Genomic DNA, 14,138 nt, shown 5'->3' with positions numbered 1-14,138 from the left:
GTGGAAAGCTAAGTTTTGCAAAACATTTTACTGAAAGCGGATTTTACTTGAAAGTGACAACAAGTACTTCATCTGTGGATCGTTTGTACTTGTTTTTGTTTTTCAAGTTTGAAGATGGCTCGCCGTGGACCCCGACTCATCGACAGTCCCCTGGACTTCGCTGCAGGTACGTTTGAAAATTTCTTCGCTTATTTTAAGAGTCACTAAATGACTGTAATAATTTAACAAGTTCCGGTTTGAGTATAAAGTTTTAATGTCCTCAAAAATATGTGTATTCCAAGATTTTTCCCTGATCTTGTTTCAAAATGTGTGACATCGTTAATGAAGGAATTGTAAATGAAATAAGAGAATGAGCTGCATGGTTAGTTATAAATTTACTGTAGTATATTTATATAATAAGTTACTCATGTCCGGCTATTTAAAAATCAATACCTATTATCCATTACCTATTCCAACATAGTGTTTGCATAAAGGCTTACAAAGAACAAATAAAACAAATTGAATGTACACAAAATACAATAGTGTCACCTTAAAAGTACACAGAGTGAGCTGACTTGGTGGAGGTTTGGTGGTCTTCTATTAAAAATCTTCACTTAAAGATTTGAACTTAGTTAACTTAGTTGTTTTTTTTCTTGCATGAACAGGTAGAAGTGTCATTCAGTCTGACATAAATGTAGCCTAAAATGCTTTTCTCTCATCCTCTGCTCAAACTAACAGATGTAGGTCTGTTGCTTTAACACTGGGTGTCTATTACATTCCTAATTTTATTTTAAAAATTGTTTCCTCACAGGGCGTCTTGACTATGCGGTTGAACGCCCTGCGGAAGAAGGCCTTCCTGAAGTCATCAGGATCCTGGATGACACTGATACCCAGCGTATCAGTGAAGGTGAGTGTGGTGAGTATTTTTTCTCTCCCTCATCCTTCCCCTCTTCTGGTGAAGCTCAGGACACTGATACCCAGCGTATTAGTGAAGGTGAGTATGGTGAGTATTTTTCCCCTCTCTCACCCTCCCCCTCTTTTCATGAAGCACCATATGCTGATGACGGTGAACAGGAAGGTGAGTACCCCCCCTACCTACCTGTAGATGATGAAGAGGTGAGTGAACAGTCTGACGATTCATTTGACTGGAACGAGTTAGTAGAGTGGGGGGATTGGCTTAGCGATGACTCGGGGTACGACACCATGGATGAGAGAGATGATTCCCCTCTCATCCGGGAGCACCCTCCAGAGCCGTTTTGGCACGATTGGCAACCCCCTATTGCTCCAGGTGCTGCCCCCATCGCCATGCCGCCTTTCGGCCAGGCCAACGCCCCACTTTTCCCTCGAGTTGTCGCCCCAGTGGGTGATCCGCCAGCTGCTCCTCCCTCAGCTGCTTCCTCTGCTGCTCCTCCCTCAGCTGCTTCCTCTGCTGCTCCTTCCTCAGCTGCTTCCTCTGCTGCTCTTTCCTCAGCTGCTTCCTCTGCTGCTCCTTCCTCAGCTGCTTCCTCATCTGCTCCCTCTGCTGCTCCTTCCTCAGGAAAGAGAAGCCGAGAAGACCTCTGCCCCGAAGAGGTAAGTGCAAAGAGGTGCAAGGTAAGTGACACGTTCGATGCCCCTTCAACATCCTCAGGTTCTTTTGGAGTCAGACGTTTCTGGGAGAGGCCTTTTGACTTTTCTCTTGATGACAGTGACTCTGATTAGTTTATGTTAGAACATGTTTTTAAACTTTGTAACTCTTGTATTATTGTATTGTATTGTTTTTTTTGTTGATATGTGATATTAATATTACATTGTAACTGAAAGGTAGTTTTGTAGTTGTTATTATTGTTATTAGATGGAGCTAACACCCCACCCAGAAGACAGCCTTACCCCGACCAACCCGATGAGAAGGATGGATGACCAAGTGAAAAACTGGAGAGTGGTGCTGTGTTCCAACTATGTAAGTTATCACCTCACATTGACAACAAACTGTCTTGAAGACTAAACTCTTCCAATAGTTGGTATAAATCATCGTCCTATGTCAGCAGCACTGTAGGTTTAGCTTTATTTATATTTTTCATGTGTATACGTTGAGTTTAAAATTGCTTTTTAACAACATACTGTGAAAATGCTGTTTTGTGTTAAAATGACACCTTTCTTGTGTTATTGCTTTGCAGGGAAGCTGAGCGTGGACAGAGCTGCACAGAGGACCAAAGATCCACTCTCAGCACTTCATACCTGACTGGCCACAGCACCACCCCTCCTCACCTGGGTGAGGAGGGCCCTGACCCCACCTCCACAGAGGGAGTTGTGAACATGCACTTCTGTGTCGGTGGGTTTAGGAGCCTCCTCACACACACACGGATGAAGACTGTCACTGGAAGATGTCTCCATTGCATCAGCAGGACCTAACCATTTGTAAAATATTGCAGTTTGTGACGTTTTATACATGTTTTTATCGCATCATTTAAAACTATGAGATATAAAATAAACAGCCTATAAAGCCTGTTCTAACGTTTGAGGCTAAGGTTCATTTTGAGCGCCTGCCGGCTCTTTTTTGCTTCTCATCCGTAAACTCTCTCAATACTCTTTCACGTGATTCTGACATAGGTGGTAGAAGAGAAAAAAAATATTGCCGTAAACAGTGCATTTTGCGACACCACGAAACACATGATAGTGTATAATACCAAAACATAGATGTTTTAATTTTGTCATCCGATACAGTTCATCATATCGCACAGCCCTAACAGTTATTGTGAAAAATGAATCTATGAATTTACTTTCTATAGGTTTTGGCTTTGTTATTTGAATTGTTATTTAATACCAATTTAAACCCTTTGACTGGAATATCAGGAATGATTTGACCAGCGGTCTCCTTTTGTACAAATTCAGCTAATGATTACACCCTGCGCTGTGTGTTGTTTTTACATGCTTTTATTAAAGTTTAGCATTTTTTATCATTGGAGTGACTCAGGCCCACACGTACACGGGTGTTTTTGAAATCAGAGATTTTCTGTTTTTAAAAATAAAATCCCGTCTGCACGTGCAGTTTTGAAAAAATATCTTTGTCCACATGTAAAGGCCAAAAACACAATCAAACGCTGTCAAGAACATGCCTAACCGTGTAGAGATGTTGGCCAATCAGAAGTCTAGAAGCCTGGGAGACAAAAAGTAAACAGCGTTTTATGCAAACCTTAAGTACTTCTGTTTTGGTGTTTTTCTGGGAAGGCAGCTAATTTTGTGTGACTTTTCAAGTGCCTTCATCATTTTAAATGTTAATAACTAAAGACAGTATTTTGGCTGTTGTGTAGACTCCCAAGTTAGGAATGAACAAAATGCAAACAGCACACATAAATTTTTTAAAAAAGAAAGAAAATTAACCTAATATAAACCTTTAAACAAAATAAAAGAATACAAAATAAATAAAAAATATTTGTAAAAATATGAAACCACAAAATACACAATTACTTAAAAGAAATCAATAAACACACAAACACTTTGACCAGTGCTTAAGAAATAACTCCAATAACTAAAATGCAAATGTTTAACAAAAAGCATGTTAAAAAAAACGATTTTGAGACCGTTGGCCAAATCTTTCCTAATCTTCCAGCTGACCGTTTGTGTATTTTCTTGATCTGTTTTACACATCAAGTTAAAGGAAAATTTAGCACTTTTTGGCATTTTGCTGTTTTGATGTGTCTGTCTTCCAGTGCTTGTTGTCTCGATCTCCCTTACACCCATCTGTGTGTTCTGCCTGCCAAGTTTATTTTATATGTTCAAGTTTAGCTTTTTCCAATGTCCAGCAATAAAGCTGCATTTTTGAGTTAAAGTTTCGTCTACGTGTTTGAGTGTGCATTTTGGCTCCTTTCCTACCTGCTTGGACACAGATCATGACAGAACTATAGTAACTGGTTTAAGTAAGTCACATTCACTTTGTCTTTTAATTTCACTTTAAATTTTAATTTATTAACAATAACAACAGCAACAACATCAATAGAAAAAAATATTAACAATTTGAACATTTGAAAAATGAACTGATTAACAATAACAAAAACAATAACATTAAGATAAAATAAATAATAACTCAGCTCACTAAAAAGAGCCGGCTCTTTCGGCTCCGAACCGGCTCTTCACGTTGTTTTGTTGCTTTAATTAATTTATTATTAACAATAATATAAAATTATGCACAAAAGGAATTACTAATGTAAAAAAAAAAGTGGTTTTATTTATATATGTTTATATATAATTATATGCGGTGGCCCCTAGAGACAAAGCACGTACAAACTCCAAAAATCACATACAAACTCCAAAACACATTTCTAGTGTTAACTGAACTTCCAAAACAGAGCTACCTAGATCACTTAAATTACACAATTGAAAGCATATGTGTATTGCTTGTGTATTTATACACAAACCCTCATATTTATTCAAATAATTAAAAAAAAAAGTTCATTTACCTGTTACAACCACACTACCTGGCTTGTGTAGCCACTAGGTAACAAAAGCTCAACACTGCGCCTCGCATCCTGGAGCGCTTCTGTTGACTTTTGTGCGTGTTTTGGAGTTTGTACGTGCTTTGTCTCTAGGGGCCGCCGTAAATATACTTTCATTTATTCATTCCACATAAAATGTAATAAATCAAATTGTGGCATGCAGAGAAATCTTAACAAAGAAGCTCACAGAGAGATTGAGCTTGTTGTTCAACACCAAGCTGGTAGGGAGAGCTTTTTATTAAAACACTTGCTGGTGCTACAATGTGCCTCAAGGGTCAACAACAGCACAACAGAAGTCACTAATTGTACAGCACTCTCTCTACAAAACAACAACTGTCAGTGACTCTGCACTACAGCGTAAACACAACATTCAAGATAACAGTTAAAAGTAAGGTAACCATAAACAATAAAAAAAGAACATCTAAACAGCAGCACATGTCCCAAGGCATGATGGGAGAGAACTAGCTGCTCCCCCAACACGCCACAATATAATACAAAAACCAACTATTCACATTTCAACTTTTAACTATTTAAATTTTCAGCTTTTTCCTTTTAAACAAATTTAAAGTGGAACAACATAAAACACTGCAAACCACAAAACAATTAAATATAAATTAAAATATGAAAACAAAAAGAACATGCACATTCTCTGTCATATGGGCCTGCATGAATGAACTTTCTGAATCCTTTATCATCCGCAACTGAAAATAGTTGTGGATGATTACTACACCTTTCTAATGTGACGTTGTTGTCCCTCGCTCTCTTTCTTTGTCTCTCCCTCCCGCTCTGTTCCTGTGCTACTGCGAGTGTAACTACCGCCCCTCCCCACTCTTCCCAGCGCAAAGCACAAGGCTCCTATGCTGAGTGAAGCGGAAAGAAAGTGCGAGAGAGAGAGGGTGAGAGAAAGAAAAAAAACCCACGGCTCGCGTCATCCACGTCAAAGATCCGGCTCTAAGAACCATTTCGTTTGCGACTGACACATCACTAATAATAACAATTTGAACATTGGGGAAAAAAAACAACAACAAAAATTATTTTTTGGGTTTAACGCTGCTGGCAGCTGTACCCATACTTTCCACTGCAGAGTTGCCCGTTTCTTTTTGGTCGGCCTACCCTACGTGTTTGGCACAAAGGTTTTGGCTGCAACAAGATAAAGGGCAATGTTCCCTCTAAGCTGCGCGCGTGCGCAATTGCGCACTGCTGGTACAGTCTCTGCGCACAGAAAATCTGCGTTGCAAACAGGAAAAAAATCTAACCTAGTTACACTCAGCAGCACAGGAACAGAACAGGAGGGAGAGACAGAGAAAGAGAGCCAGGGGCAACAACTTCACATTAGAAAAGTATAGTAATCATCCACAACTATTTTCAGTTGCACATGATAAAGGATTCAGAAAGTTTATTCATGTAGGTCCATATAAAAGAGAATATGCATCTTCTTTTTGTTTTCATATTTTAATTTATATTTAATTGTGTTGTGGTTTGCAGTGTTTTGTGTTGTTGCACAAAGTAAAAAGCTGAAAATTTAAATAGCTATAAGTTGAAATGTGAATAGTTGGTTTTTGTATTACATGATTTATTTATTACATTTTATGTGGAATAAATAAAAGTATATTTACGGTGGCCCTACAGACAAAGCACGTACAAACTTCAAAACACATACGAACTCTGAAGCACGTACAAACTCCGAAACACGTAAAAACTCCAAAGCACGTAAAAACTCCAAAGCACGTACAAACTCTGAAGCATGTACAAACTCCGAAGCACGTACAAACTCCAAAACACGTAAAAACTCCAAAGCACGTAAAAACTCCAAAGCACGTACAAACTCTGAAGCATGTACAAACTCCGAAGCACGTACAAACTCCAAAACACGTAAAAACTCCATAGCACGTACAAACTCTGAAGCATGTACAAACTCTGAAGCACATACAAACTTCAAAACACGTACAAACTCCAAAACACGTAAAAACTCCATAGCACGTACAAACTCTGAAGCACGTACAAACTCCGAAACACGTAAAAACTCCGAAGCACGTACAAACTCTGAAGCACATACAAACTTCAAAACACGTACGAACTCTGAAGCACGTACAAACTCCAAAACACGTAAAAACTCCGAAGCACGTACAAACTCCGAAACACGTAAAAACTCCAAAACACATAAAAACTCCGAAGCACGTACAAACTCTGAAGCACGTACAAACTCCAAAACACGTAAAAACTCCGAAGCACGTACAAACTCCGAAACACGTAAAAACTCCAAAACACATAAAAACTCCGAAGCACGTACAAACTCTGAAGCATGTACAAACTCCGAAGCACATACAAACTCCAAAACACGTAAAAACTCCATAGCATGTACAAACTATGAAGCACGTACAAACTCCAAAACACGTAAATACTCCATAGCACGTACAAACTCTGACGCACGTACAAACTCCAAAACACGTAAAAACTCAGAAGCACATAAAAACTCAAAACACGTACAAAAGACAACAGAAGTGCTCCAGGATGCTAGGGCGCAGTGTTGAGCTTTTATTACATAGTGGCTACACAAGCCAGCAAGTACCAATGACCGGATTTGGTGTGTGGTAGTAACAGGTAAAAAAACATTTATTTTTTTTAAATTATTTGAATATATATAAATATGTTGTGTATAAATACACAAACCATACACACATGCTTTCAATTGTGTAATTTAAGTGATCTAGGTAGCTCTGTTTTGGAAGTTCAGTTCATGCTAGAAATGTGTTTTGGAGTTTGTACGTGTTTTGTCTCTAGGGGCCACCGCATATATTTATATATAAACATATATAAATAAACCACTTTTTGACATTAGTAATTAATTTTGTGCATAATTTTATATTAATGTTAATAATAAATTAATTTAAGCAACAAAACAACCTGAAGAGCCGGTTCGGAGCCGAAAGAGCCAGCTCTTTGGTTCGGCTCACTAAAAAGAGCGGGAAATCCTATCACTACATTCCAGTTATTTAGTGTTACAAGTCCGAAATTGAGGACGAGAGTAAAACAATGATGGTCCAGAAGAGGTCGGTCAAACAATTGATTTTAATGAATACACGCAGTGTGGGGAGATGTAAACTGCAAAACATCAGTTGTAAATCCCCGTCCAAAAATACACTTCAGCTTGCTTTTATACCATCAGGGTATTATAACGCCCCCTCTTGCGTTTACAAGCACATCTTAAGAACATTATTTGCCCCTTGTACAGACAATGATCTATTCTAAGAGATAAATGCAGACACAGAAGTTCCCCTTTCTGGCATCCTCTTCCAAATATGGTAATGATCTCAGGCCTTTGAGGTCCCCATAGACTTGTCCTCCTTCTGTCACCTGTTGCTAGGCAAACTCAAATGCAACAAGAAGCTGAATACATCCAGGCCTTTGCTCAGCTACTATTTTACTGTAACAATATACTCAGCATATAAGCTTTTAAGATTATAGATTTAACTCAACGATTTAAAGTGGTTGTAACTGCACCTGTAATAAACATGTTAATATTTGATTATGATAACCCCTGTAATACAAATTGTAACATAATGCCAGCAACTTCAATAAATGCTTGGATGAAATGATAATTAATGCAATAATAAAGATGATGGTTATGTGAAATAATCCCTGTAATTCTACATTAGCTAGCCTTACAATTTATATCTGTTTATTATCATATTGCAATTGTATTATTACGATCTCTTGCATTGAATTAGCATTTTTACAAGCTCTTGTTTTATTTTACAGAAAAATGCCACGTGCGCTATCTGATGTGTGGAGACATTTTACACCAGCTAATGTACAAGGGAAATCTGTATATATGTGTAAGTATTGTGATAAGACGTACGTGAAGAATGCCACAAAAATGCAACAGCACATTGCAAAGTGCAAAAAAATTCCTCAAGGCCCAACACATGCAGCAGCCAGGAGTTCCACTCAAGGGGAAAATGAATCTGTTTCAGCTGTATCAGAGTCAGATACCCACTCATCAGCTCCTGGTCCCTCTGGCATCAGAGGATTCTTTGATTTTATGGATGACACTAGCCAGAAAAATGCAGATGAGTGTTTTGCTCGTGCAATCTATGCAACTGGCTCACCCCTGATGCTGACATCCAATGTGTACTGGAAGAGATTTTTGAATGTTCTCCGACCAGCATACATTCCCCCAACCAGACATGCATTGTCTACTCATCTACTGGATGAAGACTTCAGTTGAGTTCAAGCAAAGGTGAAACAGACCATTGACCAAGCTGACTGTATTTCAGTCATCTCTGATGGATGGTCCAATATCAGGGGACAAGGAATTATTAACTACATAATCACCACTCCTCAGCCTGTGTTCTACAAGAGTGTAGACACAAAGGAAAACAGACACACAGGCCAATATATTGCAGATGAGCTCAAAGTGATCATCAATGACCTTGGACCAGATAAGGTTTTTGCACTGGTCACTGACAACGCAGCCAACATGAAGGTTGCCTGGGCAGATGTGGAGGAGACCTACCCTCATATAACTGCTATTGGCTGTGCTGCCCATACACTAAATCTTCTCCTAAAAGACATAATGGCACTAAAAACAATGGACACTCTGAATAAGAGAGCGAAGCAAGTTCTGAAATATGTTAAAGGCAAACAAGTAACTTCCGCTACATTTCTGTCAAAGCAAAAGGAAAAGAACAAGAGTACTACACTGAAGCTTCCCAGCATAACGCGATGGGGTGGTTGTTACGGCCCTAGCAGGGCCTCATCCTGAAGGTGCCTGTGTGGGTGTGTCCTACAATCTCCCATCTGCCTGAGGTGCCACCTTCTTTCTTTTGTGCAGCTGACTCTCGTCAGTAATTAAGAGTATTTAAGCACAGGGAAAGGTGAGCTCTGGGCCAGAGTGCCATTAGTGTGGTTACAGCTTGTGAGCTGTGCTTTTGTGGGTTGCAGCTAGTGAGCTGTGTTTTGTGGTTTGCGGTTTGCAGCTAGTGAGCTGCGTGTCTGTGTTTGCAGCTGGTGAGCTGCTCTCTCTTTTTGACTTACTTTGTACTTTATTGACCAACGCTTGAGTTTTGTTTGTTTCTTTAAATGGTGATAGCGGCTTGTCCGTCTCTTTTAGTTAGTTTTAATACAAACTTTAATAAAGCTATTTACTTTAACCATTTTGCCTTCTTGTCTCCTTTTTCTGACCTGGACACTTTTTGTTACTTCCCCTCACCGCCTAGACCCCTCAGGGGAACGTAACAGTGGTGTTGTTATCATGTTTGACAGCCTTATGGAAGGAAAGGAGTCTCTGCAAGAGATGGCCATATCCCAGTCTGTAGGCATCGACAGTGACATCAAGAAGGTCATCTTGGATGATGTGCTCTGGGAAAGAGTATCTAGCAGTCAGAAAATCCTCAAACCTATTGCAGCAGCAATAGCGAAGATAGAGGGCGATGGCGCCATCTTGTCAGATGTCCAGTGCCTTTTTGCAGAACTCAAAGAAGAAATCCAGACAATTCTGCCCACTTCCCTACTACTGAAAGCAGAGGAAACGGCTGTGGTCAAGTCATTGGAACAGCGGAGGGAGTTCTGCATGAAGCCAGTGCATGCAGCAGCATACATGCTGGACCCCAAATATTATGACAAGGGCATACTTTCTGGGGAAGAGATCAACAGTGCCTATGCGGTCATTACAGCCATGTCTGACCACCTGGGTCTCGATAAAGGCAAAGTTCTAGGCAGTTTGGCAAAGTATCGAACAAAGCAAGGCCTTTGGAAAGGGGATGGAATATGGCAGTCATGCCAGCACATATCTGCAGTGTTGGGAAGGTTACTTTTAAAATGTATTCCACTACAGAATACTGAATACATGCCCCAAAATGTATTCTGTAACGTATTCCGTTACGTTACTCAATGACAGTAACGTATTCTGAATACTTTGGAATACTTAATATATTATCATGCTGTTTACAACTACGTGAATGTACTATTGCTGTGATTTATTACTGTTACTGAAGGTCCGAAACGTAGTAAAGGGACCTCGGGCTAATACGTCGGGTTCGTGTCGGGCTGGTAGCCGAAAACTAGCTTTACTTTGTTGTCTGGGTCAACTTTGCTTGCGGGAGACAGAGAGAGGCGTTGAAAGGCTGCTCCAACGGAACTTATTTTTCCCGGAGGAAAACACGAACACAGTGTACAGTTGAGTCTTAATAGCTTACTTACAAATGGGCTCGTCAGGCACTCTTCTTGGCTGCTGTGGTTATTATTATATTTACATGCTTCCAGCTCCCGTTTTTGCTCCGTGACAGCTCGGACTTTTCCTTTCTCTCCCTCCCTCGCTCACAGACACATAACGGGTATGGTAGTCCATTCTCCCTGCAGCACGGACTACACTGCCCATGATGCTACATTCTTTAGCGCTATGCCTGTAGCAGTCTGCCTATTAGCTTAGCACAACAACAACAACACAAAGGCGCTCTCTCACCCAGGAAACATGCAGAGAGAGAGTCACCCTGTAACCATGGCAACCGTAACGCTGCCGCCTGGAACAACAGAACGTAGCTGTCAAACAAACCCAAACAATCCTGACCCGCGACAATATGAAACAGGGAAGTACCGCCATGTAATCCATTTATTTCAACAAAGTAACTGTATTCTGAATACCACCTTTTTAAACGGTAACTGTAACGGAATACAGTTACTCATATTTTGTATTCTGAATACGTAACGGCGGTACATGTATTCCGTTACTCCCCAACACTGCATATCTGTAGCCACCTGGTGGAAGGGACTATGTGAATCTGAGGCCCTTGCACCTGTAGCCTCCATCCTCCTCCAAATCCCACCATCATCAGCCGCCTCCGAGCGCAACTGGCCACTGTTTGCGAACACCTACACAAAGGTTCGCAACAGACTCACAAATGTGAGAGTGGAAAAGCTGGTCGGCATTCGGGCAAACCTACGGCTCTTTGAGCCTGACACAGAGCCATCCTCAACAAGGCTGGAAAGTGACACTGAAGAGGAAGACTCAGAGTTGGATGCTGAGGAAGTGGACATGTTGTTGGATGATGATGAGGTCCAGGAAGAGTCTACTGACTGAGCAAAAATGAGAAAAGAGGATTGCTTGAAGGAAGATTTGCATGTTTAATGGGACGTTTTGAAGGATAAGTTTAACCTTTTGAATGGGACTTTGTGGAGATTTTTGGACAGGGGGCATTTTCGAATGAGCGGGGTTAGGGGATGGTAATATTGAAATCAACATTTCTGTTTTTATTCATCCATGAAACAAGTTATTGAAACGTGTTCTATTCTACTGTACTTACAAATAAATCCGTTGAAATATCTGTTGAAAACATTTTGCATGGAGGTTTTCTTATGATTTCTGTTTATATTTATGCTTGGAAATAATATATTCCCAGTTAGTTCTCCTAAATTCCCATTAATTTCCATAATTCCCATTATTTCCATGGAAAGTTTCCAATATGGAATATTTCCAAAATTCCCAAGCTTAACTTACCATGGAAATTTACCGGAAACTTTTGGGAAATTTACCGGAAATTTTCCGCCCCTTTGCAACCCTACTGCTGAATGTTACAGGTGTTACAGGAGTGATACATCTCCTGTTATCAGGCCTGCAGGTATCAGGCTTGTGATGTTCTCCTTTATCTCATTGTGGACAGAAATTATTTTTTGGAGTGGCACAAATAATTTGTGTGGCATCAAATTTGATGCAGTACACCTGATTGTTCTGTAAATAGTTTGAAATGTTTATTTAAAATAAAATGGCTGTATTTTTGGGTAAAGAGCTGCAAAAAAACCTTGTTGTTTGCGTAACTCAGTTACTTTTTTGAAGAAGTAACTATATAATTAATTGCCCAACATTGGTAATTATATACTGTATTTTGCAGACAGAGAGTTACAGGACTCTCTCCCAGACCACAAACTCATACTCATAATACAAGTCAGGGCTTTATATAAAAAAAAATAAAAAATAGAAAGTTGTGTTTTCAAAATTGGAGTTCAAGTTATTTTTTACTTCCAATAGTGTTAACATACTACACAGGTCATGAACAAGATTTTTTTTTTTTTTAATTTTCATTGTAAGTGGGCTAAAGCAGTTAATTAAAAGTAGTCTAACATAAATGTGTCATGGTCCTGGGCCACGTTGGCCCAGTATTCTTAGTTTTCATGTGTTTTGTACTGTTCTTTCATTATGCCGTGGTTCCTAGGTTCTGTTAAGATGTCCCTTATTTTGGTTACCCCCTGTGTGCTCCTCTGTGTATCTGTGAGCAGTGTTGCCAACTCCTCAGTAAGGAAAATCGCTATTGGCTGTCCTAAAAGTCGCTAGAAGTCGCTAAATGACGTCATCACCTAATTTGCATAATTGGTCACGCTAATATAATTGTAACCTATGTTGTTGGAGAGAGAAATAACATCGTGGAAGAGACATATAGTGAGTAAAAAACGTCCTAAATCCATTTAGAGTTTATTTAGAACTACAATTAAATTTCTTTTAGCAATTATTGTTTTTTTAATGTCACAATTCCAACCCTGCTCCTTTATCCGGGCTTGGACCGGCAAAAGTGACCCGAAATAGGCACTCTGGTGGAGTTACTTTGTGTTTGTGTGTGTTTATAAGTAGTTTTAAACCTTGTGATCCACAAAACCGCATAAGAGTAAAAGATTAAAAGAAGAACTGACTGCGTTACAGCACCCGCTGCTTGTTGAGAGTAAAAGCGATACGCTTTCACGTCTTTTTTTTAGCGACTTTTTATAGAAAAAAAGTCGCTAGGGGGTCTGAAAACTCGCTAAATATAGCGACAAAGTCGCTAAGTTGGCAACACTGTCTGTGAGCCCTCGTTTCCCCTCGTGTTTCATTCCATGTCTCCCCAGCCCGCTACGCCTGTGCTTTCCCCGTGCTCTCCTGTCTCTCTCTCCTCCTGTCTGCACCTCTGTACTTCCTGTTTTACTTTGACAGTCTCCCGTCAGTGTCGCGTTTCTCCTGCCATGTCTTGTTACGATTATCTGTGTCAGCTGTGTTCCCCGTGTGTCCCCACTTCCCTCGTTAACCCTCTGTGTATTTATGTGCATGTCTCTCTCAGTTCAGTGTCGCTTCGTCAACGTCTCTTTCCCGAACCTGTGTGCCTTCCCGTGTTCCCTCGGTCTTCTGTTAGCATTCCCAGTTTAGTTCTGTTTCATTGTATAGCCTGCAATAAAGCAGTGATTTTGAGTTCAGTTCCTGTCTCCGTGAGTTTTGCGTTTGGGTCCTCATCTGCCTCCACACAGCGAGTTCATGACAGTATGCTATAATTTGATTATTTTAATAAACCATGTAACTTGGATGGATTAGATGCTGGCGTGACCACAGTGTACACGTCTGATGTTGCTCACAGTGGTCCAAGGGACTGCTCAGGAAGTTTGTGTGTTCGCTCAGACACATGAAAAATTAGACGGAACATTGACGAGGGGTAAACTGTTTAACCACTAAAGCTGATCAGTTTCAGATGTTCTGAGGCTACGTCCACACGTCCACGGGTATTTTTGAAAACGTAGATTTTCCGTTTTCATTTTAAAAAATAATCCCGTCCACACGTAAACGAAAAATGAAGGAAATCACTGCTAGGAACATGCCAAAGCAACAGGTGGCGATATATTCCTAACCGTGTATAAATGTTGGCCAATCAGAAGTCTAGAAGCCTCGGTGGGAAA

General features: G+C 40.1%; 1 protein-coding gene and 1 long non-coding RNA gene across 2 annotated transcripts; both read left to right on the top strand.

Annotated features, from left to right (window-relative positions):
• The first annotated feature begins 1,453 nt into the window (after positions 1-1,453).
• Positions 1,454-2,243, top strand: LOC109202696 (uncharacterized). Its single transcript, XR_002062641.2, has 2 exons — positions 1,454-1,918; positions 2,136-2,243. It is a non-coding gene; the product is annotated as an uncharacterized LOC109202696 (long non-coding RNA).
• A 4,782-nt stretch (positions 2,244-7,025) lies between these two features.
• On the top strand, positions 7,026-11,529 carry LOC109202521 (uncharacterized). The gene is made up of 3 exons (XM_025907820.1): positions 7,026-7,052; positions 8,211-10,259; positions 11,343-11,529. Exons 2-3 carry the CDS (start codon positions 9,706-9,708, stop codon positions 11,527-11,529), a joined length of 741 nt encoding a protein of 246 aa, XP_025763605.1. The 5' UTR covers positions 7,026-7,052; positions 8,211-9,705.
• Positions 11,530-14,138: the final 2,609 nt, after the last annotated feature.

This window comes from Oreochromis niloticus, linkage group LG6 (assembly GCF_001858045.2).
Source record: "Oreochromis niloticus isolate F11D_XX linkage group LG6, O_niloticus_UMD_NMBU, whole genome shotgun sequence".
NCBI classification, from domain to species: Eukaryota; Metazoa; Chordata; class Actinopteri; order Cichliformes; family Cichlidae; genus Oreochromis; species Oreochromis niloticus.
Note: the sequence above shows the minus strand (reverse complement) of the source record. Positions and strands in the feature narration are given on the sequence as shown.

Coding starts and splice junctions, on each gene's coding strand:
- LOC109202521 (XM_025907820.1), top strand. CDS start 9,706: ATGTTTGACAGCCTTATGGAAGGAAAGGAGTCTCTGCAAGAGATGGCC. Junction 10,260..11,342: donor ATATCTGCAGTGTTGGGAAG/GTTACTTTTAAA, acceptor GGTTCGCAACAG/ACTCACAAATGTGAGAGTGG.